Raw genomic sequence first — 17,113 nt, forward strand, 5'->3', positions numbered from 1 at the left:
TAAGGAAGGCCGCTGTTGCCGCGTGCCGGACGTTCGCTTCCGGCATGAAATGGCAGATGCGATGCGCAACAATAATCGAGGCCCGCTTCCGACCCATCGTCCCAACGGATCATCGACAGGGCGACGAACTGCCCGCCGGCCGCTGCAGTGCATGGGTAACGATCACCGCTGCGTCTGGCATTGCTCGCAGACGTTGCTTCAAATTATCCTGCAAGATTTTCTTTTTAAATCGTCCCAGAAACTTGCAGACGAGCAGAAAACAATCTATCCATCCGCAACCACAAATGGAGAAGTTCAGAGGTAAACGTCTTGATGGATCATATTAGTATCTACTACGGTACAACATATCAGTTGATTCAGTTCGGATCAACGCAGCAACTGGGACAACAGAGTCAAAAGCTCAGGCAAAAGAAAAACATAGAGCCAGCCGGCATCCGTGTCTCGGCCGGCAGAGGGGCCGGAAGGAAGCCCGCCTGGAACAAAGCTACTGTAATTTACAGGTCGTCCGTGTGCGTCAGTCTCGCGGGGCAGCTTGGGCGCTCTTCAAAAATCGCCAGGCCACATGCGTGCACGCGCTCAGCACAAGTGAAGGATCAGGATCAGCTTGCCGCCACGGCGTCGGCCGCCAGAGGGCCGGAGCCCAGGAGCTGGCGGAGCCTGGGCGCGCCGTGCTCCATGCGCCGGCCGCCGCCGCCGCCTCTCGATGCACCCGCGCCGTCCATCATCGAGAGGAAGTTCTTGACGACGCGAGCCGGCGGTGGTGCGGCGGCTGTCTGCTGGTCTGCGGCCGCTTCTTGTTCTTCTTCTGATGCACTGTCCGCTAGCTTCTCCTGTGATGCGAGACGCGTTTCAGAAATGGAACGTGCTGAAAGGGAATCGAAATGTCGAGAAGAAGTTCGAGCAATTTTATATATGCTGTTAAGAGATGAAGTACCATCAGAGAGGAATTCTCCATTCTCAGCTTCTGGGAGCTTTCCGCTACCTTGCTAATCTCGCTTCGGAGGGATGCGTTTTCTGCGGTCAGTAGCTCTACTTTCCTAGCCAGTTCCTCAGTCTCAGCCTGAAATGATAGCAAAACCAACATGATCGATTGATCATTATGTTATGTAAGAGGTTTTTGAATTGAGCAATAAATGAAGAACTCTACAAACTGAATATGGTTGTTTTCCACTCAAGGGACGTGCCAAGAAACTTTTCTGAATTTAGAAATAGTTTTTGAAAGCATTAACAGCATGCATGACACGGCTGTCTTGTTTTACCTGCTTCCTCAGCCTTGAACGTCTAGCAGACTCCCTATTTGACTGCTTCCTCCTTTCACGCTTCGATTCCTTGTCATCCTGGTAACACAGCAAGAATGAATTCTAAGTTCTTAATTAAGCAATGCAAAGAATTCTTAATCCTACAAGTTAACCCATTCTGGTGACTCTTATGAATATTAATTCTATAGAACAGAACAGCAGTCTGGAAACCCTTTAATACACACTAGTGACATCTTTTCACAAGGTGGAGATGAGACATCAGAAATAAAGCTATCAAACACTGGCCACCATACAAGAAGGGGGAAAAGGAAAAGGAAAAGGGAAAGGAAAATTAATTGTCCACTCCAACTGCCACATCAAACGTACCTTAGCTTGCCATTCGGTTGACTGCGCACCACTAAATCTGAAATCACTACCAGTACTCACACATGGTTTGATTGCCGTATCTGTAATGCGCACGTTGGACAAAGTTGCTAATCTTCCAGGTTGTCCTGTTTTATCATTAGGCGCTGAAGCTCCACATGTTTCAGCACCTGAAGAAAAAGAAAATCAAGGCCTTTTTGTCATATAAAACGTAACTGAACGATTCACTTCGATCAATAAATGAATTACAAAATAACAATAAAGAATTCCGGATTGCCTGACTGAAAAATACGACTGCCATGCATGTAAGACTATGTTTGATGATGATATAAAGGAGTAAATCAGTAGAGTACCTGATGTAGTCCTATCATCCAAGCTCCTTTTCTTGGGTGTTCCACTCATCTATACAATGAAAAAAAGATGCTTACACCATCAATATTTGCTCTCTAACTCAGAACATCATCACATGAAACATGGTTGACCACAGAACAGTACCTTATGGTTGTTTCTATCACTGGATCCTTCTAGGCTGTAATCCCCACTGCATTGGGAGCAGCAGATAGAAATGAACTCAGTTTCAGATAATGAATATGAAAGAAAAGTTCACTTGCTATTCATAGGAAAATATTTAGAAATATCATTTAACCACCTTGTTTTTTCACTGTTACCACTGCCACTCGACACAGCAGTTCCATCAATTTCCTTCAGTTTCTTATTCGAACTGTTGTCCTTGCTGTTCACAGACTTTGCTGGCTCTGCACTCAATGGGTTTACCATCTTGACACAACAAGAGATAAAACAATCAACAAAAGTAAAGAATAAGAAGGTAATACTTAAGTTTGATGACTAGATATAGGTGCACTGCAACTCCATACTTACTAGGGGCATGAAGGGATGCAGGAAACCACCAGCATGAGGATATATTGCACCATATGGTTTTCCAAATGAGGCTGGTGGCATATTCTGCAAAGGACGCTGGGAAAGGTTAGGGTTCTATAATATATCAAGATGTATATATAGCACCTGATGAATCAAGATTTATCTTAAAATACCTGTGGACCCCACATATAAGGTGGAGGGACATGACCAGATGCTATTCCAGGGCTAAAGAATGTTGGTGGGAAGACCCCTGGGCCATAATATGCCTGCACAGATGGTTCCATGGTTTAATCAGTTGCTCAGTAAGGAAGGAAAACTTATTTTCAACAATAAGAGCACACAGTCAATTCTAGGGCAGTTAACCTGCATAGTCGACCAATCAAGGCATGGATACATAGCTGGTTGATCCTGCAAAACAATCAGCAATTATTTAGACACCAAAACTTTAAGTGAGCCACCCCTTGTAGCTGGAGAAGTTCATTGAGAACATTATGCTTGATTGCTGTCGCATGTAAAACCTCCAAACTCCTTTGTGACTATGTAACACTGACACAGAAAAGAAAGAACATATAGCTACAAGACCAACCCTTGATATGATATTTACTACTAATAAATCTTTAGAGATACTTTTTTCTCATTTGCAGTCAATTCCCAACTTTATACATTAGATCGTTCTTTAGCCTTGTATAGGTTGCAAAATCAGTGCGAAATGCAACGATTAAACTATATTTGTATTTACCTTGGGTGGTGATGGTGCTTTTACTGAATTCTGAGTAACTACAGCTTCATCATGCCCCATGTTTGTTTTCTGTGAATAGCCTGCACATAATATGATATAAATGTGAGGTTATTTAAGAATATATCGTTTGAACAAATAAAAACCTCCAAAATTGATGCTTCATCATTCAATTAATAGTAATTCTCAGTAATCATGCATTTTTAGTTGTGATCTTCGCTCGATTATCCAACACATCGTTCCAGCTCAAAGTTCATTAAAAGAACCTACCTGTTACAGTAGCTTATCATATCGTGTCCATAATGGTTATATATGAACATATCAGAAATACACAATTAGTAGTTCATGTAACTTGTAGGTCCATGCATATCCCTGGTCCTTCCAGGTCAATCATCTTTGGAGTATGTGCAGGAGAATCACAGTTGTAAAATGTAACTGTATCCATTGGAGATTTGATCAGAATGATCCAGATGGCGGGGAACGTTTCAATCTACATGGTCACATGGATTCAAATCAGCCTGGGTGCCTGCCTCCAGATTTAGTGAAGGCTAGAGCTCTTGGACAATTTCCGCAAAACACAAATCATGTGTCCATGCTTTAATCAAAATGATCTACTTTTACGGGTGTAAAGGCAAAAGGGGAAGAAATAGCCTAGATCATTAATTTAGCTCCCTGTTTACACCTGGACTCTGAAAATCCTTTTTACCCACTTCTCTGCAACACATGAAAACGAAAACAGAGCAACCAAGTATGATCTATATTCTATCAGATATTTTTACCTTGCACTTTTCACTATGACAGGACTCCTGAACAGTGGTAGAGGTTGACAAAGCCGTCCTACTACCGAGCTTTCGGTTGAGAAATCACATCTTTGCTCATGCTGTCGTCTAAGGTAGGGACAGAAAAAAACGCGAGGGTGGAAGTAACATCGGTTTGTTTCATCAGGCTGACAGGCTGAAGCGGCATCCTCTTAAAAAGGCTGAGCTACTGATACGAGTGCGCCAACTAATCGAACCATCGAAGACAACGACGACCAACATGCAAATCCTACACGCATCCACGCAAAATCCAGTGAAGAGCTGACTAGATCCGCCGAAAGTTTCATCTGTCCGACGCATAGTAGGCGAGATGACGCCGTGAGACGACAAGGGTAGCTCGTATGGACATCTTTTTTTTTTTAACAAGTGACATCGTTTCACATGCTTACATATAGCCATATACGAGTAATAGCTAACTTCCTGCCTGTCCGGATTAAAAATAAAATTAGAGATGCATGCTTGGTACGTATCGACACGCGATTTATCACAAGGATTTTGAACCAAAGGAAAAGAGAAACAGAGAGGCGAATCATCTACTCCCCTAGCCCCTAGGCACCATCTCCTCACCGGCGAGCCGGCCAAGCCGAAGCATGTGGTGCAGTAGTAGAAGCACCAATACACGCTGCAACGCCACGACTACGCTTAGCCGCTTACGCTACAGGATCCGGACGTAACGCAGCGAAATTTCAGGGAACAAAGCCAGCGGCGGCGTGCTAGAGCATCCGCGACGCCAAGGTTGCAGCCGGCAGCTCCCATGGGCGGAGCGGCGGAGACAGCTGGACAGCGCATTGCGTGATAAAACGACTGAAGGTGCAGAGACGAGGTGGATCGAGCGTACCTGGACCGGTGGCCTCGCCGGGACGGTGTTGATGCCTCACGAGGATCGGCGGACGAGCCGGCGGGGGGAATTATGCGCCGCCGCGGGAGCCGGGGCTCGGAACTTCGGAAGGGAGAGGCAGCGAGCGAGGCGAGGTGAGGAGAAGAGGGGATGCGTATGCGTGCGGACGGGGGAGCGGGGGGCGTTTGATTTGAGACGGGAGAGCAGGCGAGGGAGAGGCGGCGGCGGGGGAAGAAGGCTGGAAGGGTGACTAGTCGCGAAAGGGGTTGCCACGTCACGGGGGCACGTGTCGGCGGCCTATACCTGGGGAGCGCGTGGCGGGCAGTTTGGCTGTAGGGCACATCGGGTGGTGCGCACGTCCGCATCGACCTTTGTGTTCCCGAGTTACTGGAGTGTCACGGTGAAAACAATTCGTGTAGAGATCGTATTGGTAAGCGTATTTTCCACAGTTCAAGTTTCACGGTATCCCTTCTGCACGTTTCCTGTGCTAATGACCTGTGGGCCCGTCCGGCACTAATGACGGGCAGTTCGAGCTGTTGGACGGGAAGTGGTGGTGGTGGTGGTGGAGTCGCCGAGTCGGGCACGGATGCAACGCAACGCGAGCTGCGTGGACCGGGTGGGTGAGCTGTGCGTCCGTGCCTGTACAGCCGGACCACGGGTGTGTGCGAGTGCGCGGGTTTTGTTTAGCTCCTCCCTCTCCGCGTCACGCCCCGCCGCGTGTCGCGCGCGCACGTGTCGGCTCGGGAGCCGCTCTACGCGTCCCGGCGGTTGCCTCCTTCGAGGGCCAGCTGGGTATCCCAGTCATGTGGGTGACGTGGTGGCTGCCGCCCTCGCGGGCCCCGCCGGGGCCGCAGGCCCGAGGGAGGAAGCTTCTCCACTCAGTACACGCACGCAGGAAAGCCCCGGCGCCGTGGCACCCCTGCCGCCGCTTTAGGGGGTGTTTGGGAACACCGTGTTAAAGTTTAACACCTGTCACATCGGATGTTTGGATGCTAATTAGGAGTATTAAACATAGGCTAATTATAAAACTAATTGCACAGATGGAATATAATTCGCGAGACGAATATATTAAGCCTAATTAGTCCATGATTTGACAATGTGATGCTACAGTAATCATTTGCTAATGATGGATTAATTATGCTTAATAGATTCATCTCGCGAATTAGCACAGGGTTCTGCAATTAGTTTTATAATTAGCTCATGTTTAGTCCTCCTAATTAGCATCCGAACATCCGATGTGACACTGTTAAAGTTTAGCACCTCGTATCCAAACACCCCTTTATTAGCGCCTGCGGATTTGGCATAAAGCTGACGCGTGGCCTGTTTACTTGCTTAAGATGATGGCACTAAAGCTGTCGAAACCTGAGGACAGAGGTAGGATGACTGGGGAGCACGACGTCGTTTGATTATAATCCATTAATCCATACTTGTGCGTTTAGCAGTAACCAATGAATAACTCTGCCAAAATATGTGACGTATCGCTGGCCCAAGCCGGCCCCGTCGCCGCTTGCAGGAGTTCCAAAAGGTCGATCGCTCAGCTCGTGTCATGGTCTCATGGAGTTTACTGGGATCCGGGGTGTGATTGTTTCTGTCACGTTCACGTAAGATGGAGAAGTCAAGAGCTACTCCTGCTCCGGCTATCGGTCACCCACCCTATAATTCAAGGGCATAAAATGTACGGACCGCCACGGAGTAGATCGTCGACCGTAAGCAAAGCGTGGAATGTGTTGCTGCTCCAGTGCTCCACGTAAAGGAACACGACGAGACGTGGGCATCGAGGTTGCCGCGCGCCGGTGGCCATGTCCGTGCCCGTGCTCGCCCACGCGAGCTTTGCGTCGCGATCGGGCGCGGCTCTGCCTTACCGCCGCCGCCACGTAGCTCGCCACCCACATGCGTACGTGCTGCCTGTGGGTCCCGGGGGGGGGGGGGGCGTCCCGGAAATGTGGAGAGAGCCAATGGCAAGGTGCGCCAGCTCACGGGCATCCACGTTTCCCACGCAACTGGCCCCACCGAGCCACGGGCAGGGATTGGTGGGGGACCGCTTGCTCTCTCTCTCTCTTCGGCGGGCCCATCCATCCAGCATGATATGATCTGTGGTGGCAGACATGCAGTAGCTCCACGTTTTTCTTCATCAACCTTGCTCCAGTGTAGTAGTGTTTTCCAATCGAAGCGCCGTGTGGAGAACCGTGCGATCTGGGTAGAACGGTTCGGATCACCTTCGGCCACCAACTTTGTCGGGGGGTAATGGATCAATAATTTGCGGGCTTGCAGACCATGGGCTGGGCCAGAGAACAATATGGGCTGCTCCGTGGGCTGTGCCTGGACTGGCCCAGCTTAAGTCATTTTTTTTTCATATACTGGCTTAAGTCAGGTTTGAGCTAGGTCAACCATCATCCTTCATTTGTTATACTTTGTTCTGAAGCTTCTCAACAACGTGCATCTTCACTCTAAGTCTCTAACTGTATTTTTTCTTGTGAAAAATTCGAGTTTCACTGTCGACAAACGTATATATGAAACTTTTAAAACGGTGAAACTTGTGAGGTTTTCTACTTTATGTCTTTGGAAGAGAAGTACGAGAAATAGTGCCTTGACACGTGGTGCACCTCATTATTAAAAGAAAAATCTCTAGTGCCAACTCTTCCCTGATCGGCAAAATAGTGTTGCAATGCTTTTTTTACAGAACAATATCAATATAAACCATATACCTACTTCTGCAAATAAATGATGCCCAAGCATAAATTTTTTTGTATGCAAACAGAGATAATCCTCTGATCGGAAACGTCATATATTTCCTGACTGAAGGGAGTATGTGTTTTGAATGGCTGTTTTGTTATGCAATACACCATTTCGAAGGATATTTCCATTAGTTAGTTTAATCGATGAGTACACGCCTTCAAACTGTGAAGAATTTTTCAAGTTAATATGAACTCCCTCGGTTCGAAATTATATATATAGATTGTTTTGACGTTTCTAGATTCATAGCTTTTGCGATGCATTTATAAATATACTATGTCTAAATACATAATAAAAGTTATGAATTTAAAATGCTAAAACGATCTATAATTTTGGGGATGGATGGAGTATCTTCTAGCTTCATATATCATATATGATAGAACTCATTTAAGTTGGCTATTTTAACGTGGAGAACTTTGTCGATCGTAGAGAACATCACGGAAGCATGTCTTTGTGTAGTTAGGACATCGAATGCCCACCTCCCGGTTAAAAGTAAAGTAGTAATCAGTTTTGTTGCACCTGACTCATTTTGACTATATATGCATACCCTTTTAACCAGATACTTATTCATCTAAAGCAACTTAATGATGTACTATATGTTGCTGCATGCATGCCGAACATAGCGCGCCCCATCATTTGGCTCCAACTTTGTCTGCAGTCAACTCAAGAGGAAGTACTGTCGTTGTCCATCTCAGGATTTGTCAATGGCTTCCTGCCTTGACCGATTCTCCAGTGCTTTGACATAACCGAGTGCAGCTTGAGTTATCCACCCACTCTCAGCCTCAAATTCTCAATACACACAACTGGCTAATTAAGCTCCGTTATTGCGCAAAAGATCCACGAAAACGAGGGGGGGTGGGGGGGGGGGGGGGGGGGGGGGGGGGGGGGGGGGGACGCGACTCTCTCTCTCTCTCATAAGTAAATCTGCTGTCAGACAACGACTGAAAGCAAAGATGCAGATCACGGATCCATGGACCGGGTTCACGAAATGATGGCAGCGCATACAGACAGGCAGCGGCAACCACGGGAGCCAACCCGATCACGTTGCTCCCGCGGCTAGACTAGCCCCACGACCTTTCCACCTTGACCATTCCCGTGGACTCCCGATTGCCCTCCCCTCCCTGCCCCGCTCCAGCGTTCCCACACCCCACCGTCGCCGGAGCGAGCAGAGCAGCCGGAGGGCTCCGTCGGATCCGCCGCCGCCAAGATGAACGACGCCGATGTCTCCAAGCAGATCCAGCAGATGGTGCGGTTCATCCGCCAGGAGGCTGAGGAGAAGGCCAGCGAGATCTCCGTCTCCGCCGAGGAGGTCAGCTTCTTTTTTCCTCCGCTTCCCCTGCCTCCTCGGAGTTTCTAGAAGCTTCCCGATGCGCGCCTCTGTACTTCTAGCTGCCCGATCTGGTCGGCGCGCTCCGTGATCCCGAAGCATCTGGGACCGGGAGCGGCCGCCTAGCTTTGTAACCGCTTGGGGTTTCGCTTTTTGAGAGCGAGATCTGCAGCCGAAGCGACGAAGATCCCCAGTTCCGAGGGTAGATCAAGGAGCGTTTTGGATTTTGGTTACGTTGCTTCAAGGCTTTGAGATCGTGCCCGATCACTGTGGGTGAACATTCAGGAAACCTCTAGATCGCGGAGATTTTGTGCTTCCAAGCTTTGGAAGTGCGCTACGCGGTCAATTCATGCCATTCTCTTTCTACTGACTTGAATTCGAAGGCTACGATATGACTGTAGCCATATTGCAATGCGGGTATACGAACATTCTAGCTCAGAGGTTGATTCACAGGCTTCTAGATGGTTCTAGAAGCAAAATTGGTAGCTTAAACTGAGTCGCTTCATTTATCTTCTAGATTAATTCTACGAGTTAGGCTTCGAAGGGATTTTTTTCTAGAAAAAGGAAATCATTCCGGCCTCTGCAACTGCACACAGCCAATTTTTACATAATATTCAGCCAATAAGCTGATCACAAAGAGAAGCGAACGAGCTCGCATATAGAAGGAAACTACAAACAAAGTCTATTATTACTTCTCCATCCGTTCTTGGCGAAGATATCCAAAGCGACTATCTCCAATGCTTTGCTTGCCGAACGTACAGTTTCCTTTGCTCCCTCACGCTGTAGCAAGGACCAGAATTGTAGCCAATATGCCCCTCTGAACACTGCCTGCATAAAAGAAGTGTATCTTTTTTTCTCAAAAACCACTTCATTACGAGTACACCAAATTGCCCATATAAGAGCTGTGACCCCGACAAAGATTAATCTTCTTTCTTCAATTCCTATGCCTGTTAGCCAATTACCAAGCATATGTGTTAAAGATCTTGGCGGTGTTAACCCAGTAGGTATCTGGACCACCCTCCAAATATTTTTAGATGCTGGCAATCAAAGAATAAATGTTTAATTGTTTCATTAGAATTACAGAAACAATATTTTTGACTCCCAGTCCAGTTTCTTTTTGCTAGATTATCCTTTGTTAATATCACGCCTCGCTGGAGGTACCAAAGAAAATCTTAATTTTCAAAGGAATCTTTAGCTTCCAAATAAATGTATTTGTAAAAGGAGAACCCTGGTTTATCAGATATTGATACATAGACTGGACTGAAAAATGACCCAGTTTATGCAAGCCCTAGGTAAATTTGTCGCTCCCATTTGAAAACTGGGAAGTGGCTAGTTTAGCTACTAGACTAGTCCAAGCTGATAGTCTATCCCCATTAAAGCCTCTTCTAAAAGATATATTCAAAGGCCTTTGATTCATGACATTTGCAACAGTAGCATGAGGATAATTGACTATGTTATATAGGCAGGGGTATTGTTCTTTAAGTGTTTTAGACTCCAACCAAGTGTCCTCCCAAAATCTGGTTTGTGAGCCATCTCTTACTTGGAAGGTCCCACATCCCAAAAAATCCTCCCTGGCTTTTAATAGACCCTTCATAAAATGTGAGTCTCCAGGTTTAATTTGGACCTGAAATAAACACTTTGAACTTAGATATTTGTTTCTAAGTAAGGTCTGCCAGGTGCCTTCTTCATTGAGTAATTTAAAAAGCCATTTGCTGAGTAGGCATTTGATCTTGATCCAGAGATCTGTTATTCCCAGACCCCCTTGATCTTTAGGACGACACAGGATATCCCACTTGGCAAGGCAATATTTTTGTTTATCATTGTTGCCTTGCCAAAAGAACTTGGACCTATTGGAATTCAGTCTTTGAAGAACCCCCTTCGGAATTTCAAAGAAAGACATCATGAACATCGGAAGGCTACTTAGGACTGAATTCAATAAAATCAGTCTACCCCCGTAAGATAAGTGTTTGGCCTTCCAAGTACTTAATTTCCGTTTGAATCTATCCTCGATTGCACTCCAATCCGCATTGCGGATTTTACGGTGATGCATCGGGATCCCTAAGTACCTGAAAGGGTATGATCCAATATCACAGCCAAATAGTTCCATGTACTCTCGTTCATAAGATTTAGCTTCCCATAGCAGAAAATCTCACTTTTGTGAAAATTGATTTTCAGCCCTGATAGTTGCTCAAAGACACAGAGCAGCAATTTCATATTTTTCGCTTGCTTTAAATCATGGTCCATGAATAAAATTGTATCATCTGCATATTGCAAAATAGATAATCCATCATCCACCAGGTGGGGTATAACCCCTTTAATTTGGCCATCATCCTTTGCCCTCTTAATCAAAACAGAGAGCATGTCTGCCACAATATTAAAAAGAATAGGTGACATGGGATCCCCTTGCCTAAGGCCTTTTTTTGTTTGGAAGGCTTCGAAGGGAATGGCTTGTCTATTTCATGCTTGGAAGCTCCATTTGTCTTCTGTCCTGGTTCTAGGAGTCAGGCTTTAAACAACTTCCTGAAAATAAGAGAGGAACCCTTGATATCAAAAATTCCAGACAACTAATTACGAATTCTGTATGTTGACTTGTTGAGTACCTAATTACATATGCCACTATCCATGTATCTAAGGTTCCTTTTGGTTTCTAGCTGTAGTGCAAAATGGCCATTTAAGTACACTGTACTGGAAGATGGAATGCGGTAGATACTAACTTTCGTTGCTAACTAGATGAATTGCTAGTGTGCTAGACACTGGGCAACAGATTTACTCATTGCAGGGTTTCTACGTGACTATGTGTTGCGCACGTTTTTGTGTAACCCTGTTTGTCTTTGATGACGACTTGTGAACAAAGAGGCATGTTGATTGAATTCAATGTAGGAGCATCTGCTTGCATGTTAATTTACCAATTTTCGTACAGTGTAGTACAATATGCTGAACCATTCTACCAACCTGCAATGTTAGAATGGTTCCAAGTGTCATGAAATATGTTATTACTAAAACCTTATTTTATTTGACGACCAGAATCCATTCTGTTAAGCTTTCAAAAGCTTGACCTGCATGAAAATCACATTACTAGATGTCTAGACCTATCTTTTAGACATGATTCCGTAAAGATACATTTTATCTATATATTGGCATGAAGTTACAAAGTAGCTGCACACTTTAATCTTGGAGATCGTAAAAAGTTAACAACATAATAGGAGGTACTTCATATGCTATATTTGGGTCGATGCGGCAGGAGCAGTGTGCTCCATGGGTATGCATGCACTGAGGGAATGTTTGACTTCGTGAAGCAAGTCATGTTGATGTATCTGAGCCATGTATTGAGTGGTTCACACCATATATGCTTGTTTTCTTTTCTATTTTCATCCCATTATTTCAGATGTTTATGCGTTTGGATGAAAATTGAATGAGTTAATTGTATACAATCTTCATTATACTAAGTCAATAAAGAGTGGCATAGATTTAGGTTTCATCAAAATAGCAGTATCCTCTGCATCCAAATTCATCTTTATGCACATGTGAAAGGTTATTGTTGTGCATGCGGTGTCTGAAACCGATCAGGAGTCAGTATTCAATTTGAAACACTTGTTTCATATTTGAAGAGTGCGCACAAATTCATGTTTGTATCTAGCTTGAGATAGATGGATTGAAATGTGGTTTGTACAGGCATTTGATTCAAGACAATTTTAGTTCTTTTTTCTTCTTTCTATGGGTGTGATTATTTATTGCCTTTTTTTTCCTATCTGATTTAAAGACTGTATTGTACACAGAGTCATGTTAGTATCTAGCTCAAGATAGATAAATTCAAATATTACTAGATCAAATATTTGATTAGGGAGACGATTTCACACCTCTTCTTGTGTGCGTGCTTATTAATTTCCTTTAATGTGCCCTCAATTCTCTTTGCTCTGCTAGAAGTTCTTTAGGCATTTCAAATTGTAGATCGGCATGCTTAACTTATTTGTTCATAAACTTGGCAGGAATTCAACATCGAGAAGTTGCAGCTTGTTGAAGCTGAGAAGAAGAAGATCAGGCAAGAGTATGAACGAAAAGAGAAGCAGGTTGAAGTACGGAAGAAAATGTAAGACTTCACTTCCTTGAACCCATTCACCTCTTCAATAAACAGTAGTCGCTATGGAATATGATGCCATGGAATAAACAGTAGGCGTTTCATGTTGAGAATGTTCACATGTGTCACGCTACACTAACACCACAACATGTCATTGAGCTGGACTTACACCAGAGCTGCATTGTATTATCGCTCAAATGAATGTAATAAAAAGTAACTGCAGACTGCTGCAACTTTACTAGGGGTGGGAAAAAATAAACTGAAACTGAGCACCGAACACCGAAGCAGAACCAAACCACTATAACCTGTTTCTGTGTTTTTTCCCCGTTTGGTGTTAGGCCTGGTTGTTATTTTTTTTGTCTGTTTGGTGTTCGATTTAAATTGATTAGTTCTGTGGTCTCCCAAACTGTCCCACTGAACTAACTGACCCACACAACAACCAGATCACTACCACCTGACCTGCAGGTTGAGGCCCAATGCCCATTTGTTGCAGTCTGTTGCCATTGCCTGATGACCCCATGCCAATGTTTCTTTCCCCTAGCATCTTCTCTTATTTCTTTCTTCTCACATCTCTCGTTCTCGCTCAAGAAGAAAGGCAAGCAGTGCCATGGAAATGGCATCCGCAAAACAAGTGATGACAAAAATCGATTTTAAGTTTATAACCTTCAAGCTTGGCACGTCCCTCTCTCTTCTTCTATCTTGCTATACCTTTCCCTCTCTCTTGTACACCCCTTGGTCCAAGCTGCCTCGAGGACAGGGAATGGGGATCTTGAAGGAGGTGCGAGAGGGCTGCAGGGGTGATCCGGCCAGTTCAGATCCAGTTGAGGTGGATTGTGGGATGTATTATTTGGGTGAGGCATCTGTGTTAAATCAACTTAATTTTGCTTTGCAGTGAAAAATTTGGTGAACAAGAAACCAAACCAAGATATTGCAGTTCTGTAAATTTCAGAAACCAAAATTGCTGTTCTCTGTTTGGTTTTCAAATGTCAGGAACCGGACTTTCGGAAAGCTGAATTAACCAAACTGATATAACCGAATGAACCGAATGCCCACTCTTACAGCCCTATTCTACAGTTATATTGCAGTCATCACTTGTTCACTGCATGCAAATTCTGAGATGGTGTGTTTTGTGGTCAGATTGAAGTCCAGTATTCTATGCTGCCGCACAGCTTCGATGCAAAATATTTAATACTTCCACCAATCGCAAATAGAAGTCAATTAGGACATATAAACATGTTCTACAACATGACATTTTTGCTAGCGATGTCTATACAAACATTTTTTTTAAAAAAATGAAGGGAGCTGTATTTTTATGTATTTTTTTTGCAGTTGGAGGATGCAGGAAGTAGACAAGTTCGGTGAATATTGTATTTTGGAATGTTGTAAGAGTTACTAGATGTTATACGGGGAGGAGGCTTGAGCATGATGACAAATAAGTTAAAAGAATATGCTAAGGAAGAAATGCAGCTCACGTAACGCTGTAAAACATACACAATAAATCACAGGAAACTTAGTATGTCTCATGGGAAAAGGAGGAACTCCTGCCACAGTAAATACGAAACAAAAGTAATAGAATATTGACTTATAGTGGCATCTTAGTTTACATATAAGATGAGCTGTAGAATGGAATTATTATTAGAAGTTTACTTTTCATGGATACATGTGCATTTGAGGTTTATCATATCCATAGCATTGTAATGAAATATACCAGTACATTCTTTTTAAGTACAAAACATGCCATAATATTTGCTTTGCTTTTTAGACATGTCATTTTGAATAAATCTTTAGGACTTTTCAAACTTGTTATCTGACAAGATTCTGTTTGCTCTTTATCAGTGAGTACTCTATGCAGTTGAATGCGTCTCGCATCAAAGTTCTTCAAGCTCAGGATGATCTAGTTAACAAAATGAAAGAGGATGCCATGAAGGAACTCCTTCGCGTCAGCGACAACCACCATGAATACAAGAACCTTTTGAAAGATCTAATTGTTCAGGTTTGGACAAATACAACATCCACAATTCTATTTCCTTTTCTGTTAAATAAAATTTCAAAACGGCAATATCTAAAGTTGGTAAACAAAATGGCATATTTTTGCTCTAATCTTAAATAGCAACAAAGGCAAACTGGAGCACTCCATGCTGTTTGGCATTTTTTATTCTAGACTTGGTTGATCTGAATTGATTCAAATGTTCATAGGGCCAAATATGCTATGTGCCGTTTCAGGATTTTCTGCGTGCTGCTTCTGTTATTGTCAAACATCAATTAGTTGTTTTGTTTCATCAAATGCAGGGCTTGCTCCGGTTGAAAGAGCCAGCTGTATTACTCCGTTGCCGTAAAGAAGACCACCATCACGTGGAATCAGTACTGCATTCGGCAAAGCATGAGTATGCATCAAAAGCAGATGTCCATCAGCCAGAGATACATGTTGACCATGATGTGTACCTGCCACCTGCCCCAAGCCATCATGACGCTCATGGACAATTTTGGTAATGTTTACCATGCCACAAGTTATTTGTTTAGAGACTCTAGTATTATTTGATTGCTCCTGGTTGCCTGTATCTGCTGCATTTTGACATGCTACAATATGTATTTTGCTCATCAGTTCGTGGTAGAATTAGCAAATAGTTGTACACCAAGCCTTGAATTGACATAAGACTAAGCTTAAATCTGGTATTGTTTTTATGCTGCTGGCTATTATACTGTGAAGTCTGTGATGTATCCTATTTGCCATGGTATTGCACAAGACTATGCTGATGTGCCCTGCATTAAGACATCTATTTTGGTAGGGTAATTGAACATGAACAAGTGCAATTTTTTCCTGCCCAGTGACATGATCACAGCAGACCTTTTGTTGCATACGAAAAATCCATCTTTTATGTGCTTAAAGATACATCTACGACAGTATTGCTCATAGATCTATAACAGAGTTATAGTTGCCCAATAGCATGATCTATCTATGTATCTTCATTAGATATGGATTGCAGCTGTAGTTCTGATTACATATGGTTTGTTTACAATAGTTTGTGGATAGCTTCTTGACCGTCATTCCAATATTCTCCTAAAAGTATCTGTTTATTCAGCTATGGAGGTGTTGTCCTGGCTTCTCGAGATGGAAAGATTGTGTACGAGAGTACTCTTGATGCAAGACTTGAAGTTGTTTTCCGCAAGAAATTGCCAGAGGTACCGTTGCCCATCTCATTTTCTCAATTTACTATGTGACAACAAACCTTTTGAGTTCGGATCATGTGCAGTTGTCTTTCTTTGAAATAAAAGAAGATAGTAAGTTTACAGCTTTGTGCATTATTCATCACTTTCACTGCTCGTCTCATTTTTGGGAGTATTCTGAGTAAAGGGATTTCAGTTTGATATCACTGCGAACTGCATTGTTTTTCATTTTTCATCATCTTACTTGTATGAACACCACAAACATTACATTATCATGAAATCTTGCCACAACCAAGTTAACTCAATCCCCTGTCCATGCAGATCCGGAAGCTTCTTTTTGGCCAGAACGCAGCCTAATCGACTGATCCGCCGATGGTACAGCTGCTTCTATGTAATGGCTGCTGGTTCCGCCCCTGCAGCCGTAAGGAACTCCGCCTGTTTTTGCCAAATTGATTGTTTAAAGTATTCATCCCCTATGTATAAACTACCTATTTGTTCATTATTATCGCCGAGCACCGACTGTTTGCACTCTGTTTGCTCCGAGGAATAAGAATAAAGCACCGCTAGACTTTCCACTGCGAAGCTGAATAAATTTTGTAAATTCATTTGTCGTGCTGAACAGCTGAACTGTCCGTTTCGGGCCTGTCGATCTGTATATGCCGGATTGGGTTACTGTGGAAAACGTTTTTAGTGCATCTCCTGTGATGTTTCAACATTTGCTCCGCCTTCTTTTTTTTAAAAAAAACATTTGCTCTGCGCTTTTGAGCAGAAGGCCTGCTGCAATTTCGATTACCCCATTCTGCGCATAGATGTAGTTAATTATTTCCCCCCTCCTCCCTATTGCATGTGGGGTAAGATTTCATGGATCAAAGTAAGGACAGGTTACAGTCTTGGAGCACTGATGAGGAAAACCAGCCAAC

The 17,113-nt window shown here is 43.8% G+C and overlaps 2 protein-coding genes across 4 annotated transcripts; one reads left to right on the forward strand and one right to left on the reverse strand.

Annotated features, from left to right (window-relative positions):
• Positions 1-293: 293 nt before the first annotated feature.
• LOC117854943 (G-box-binding factor 3) lies at positions 294-5,129 on the reverse strand. 3 transcript variants are annotated; one of them, XM_072293633.1, is made up of 12 exons: positions 4,894-5,129; positions 3,241-3,320; positions 2,865-2,909; positions 2,675-2,767; positions 2,502-2,597; positions 2,272-2,399; positions 2,118-2,163; positions 1,976-2,024; positions 1,626-1,792; positions 1,260-1,337; positions 935-1,060; positions 294-830 (listed from the first exon to the last, which is right to left on the reverse strand). In XM_072293633.1, exons 2-12 carry the CDS (start codon positions 3,298-3,300, stop codon positions 600-602), a joined length of 1,119 nt encoding a protein of 372 aa, XP_072149734.1. In that variant the 5' UTR covers positions 3,301-3,320; positions 4,894-5,129; the 3' UTR covers positions 294-599. The 3 variants fall into 3 exon arrangements, with proteins under 3 accessions (XP_072149734.1, XP_034593096.1, XP_072149735.1); XM_034737205.2 differs by having other exon boundaries at positions 2,502-2,585; positions 4,894-5,125; XM_072293634.1 differs by lacking the exon at positions 4,894-5,129 and adding an exon at positions 4,017-4,886.
• A 3,556-nt stretch (positions 5,130-8,685) lies between these two features.
• On the forward strand, positions 8,686-16,888 carry LOC117857227 (V-type proton ATPase subunit E). Its single transcript, XM_034739751.2, has 6 exons — positions 8,686-8,935; positions 12,940-13,040; positions 14,865-15,021; positions 15,318-15,514; positions 16,109-16,208; positions 16,515-16,888. Exons 1-6 carry the CDS (start codon positions 8,834-8,836, stop codon positions 16,548-16,550), a joined length of 693 nt encoding a protein of 230 aa, XP_034595642.1. The 5' UTR covers positions 8,686-8,833; the 3' UTR covers positions 16,551-16,888.
• Positions 16,889-17,113: the final 225 nt, after the last annotated feature.

Source organism: Setaria viridis, chromosome 5 (genome assembly GCF_005286985.2).
Source record: "Setaria viridis chromosome 5, Setaria_viridis_v4.0, whole genome shotgun sequence".
NCBI lineage: Eukaryota > Viridiplantae > Streptophyta > Magnoliopsida > Poales > Poaceae > Setaria > Setaria viridis.

Excerpts from the sequence above, each read along its gene's own strand:
- LOC117854943 (XM_072293633.1), bottom strand. The coding sequence starts at position 3,300 with ATGGGGCATGATGAAGCTGTAGTTACTCAGAATTCAGTAAAAGCACCA. Across the intron at positions 1,338-1,625 it reads CAACCGAATGGCAAGCTAAG|GATGACAAGGAATCGAAGCG; the intron begins GTACGTTTGATG and ends CTGTGTTACCAG. Across the intron at positions 831-934 it reads TGGAGAATTCCTCTCTGATG|GAGAAGCTAGCGGACAGTGC; the intron begins GTACTTCATCTC and ends CTCGCATCACAG.
- LOC117857227 (XM_034739751.2), top strand. The coding sequence starts at position 8,834 with ATGAACGACGCCGATGTCTCCAAGCAGATCCAGCAGATGGTGCGGTTC. Across the intron at positions 15,022-15,317 it reads TGAAAGATCTAATTGTTCAG|GGCTTGCTCCGGTTGAAAGA; the intron begins GTTTGGACAAAT and ends CATCAAATGCAG. Across the intron at positions 16,209-16,514 it reads TCCGCAAGAAATTGCCAGAG|ATCCGGAAGCTTCTTTTTGG; the intron begins GTACCGTTGCCC and ends CTGTCCATGCAG.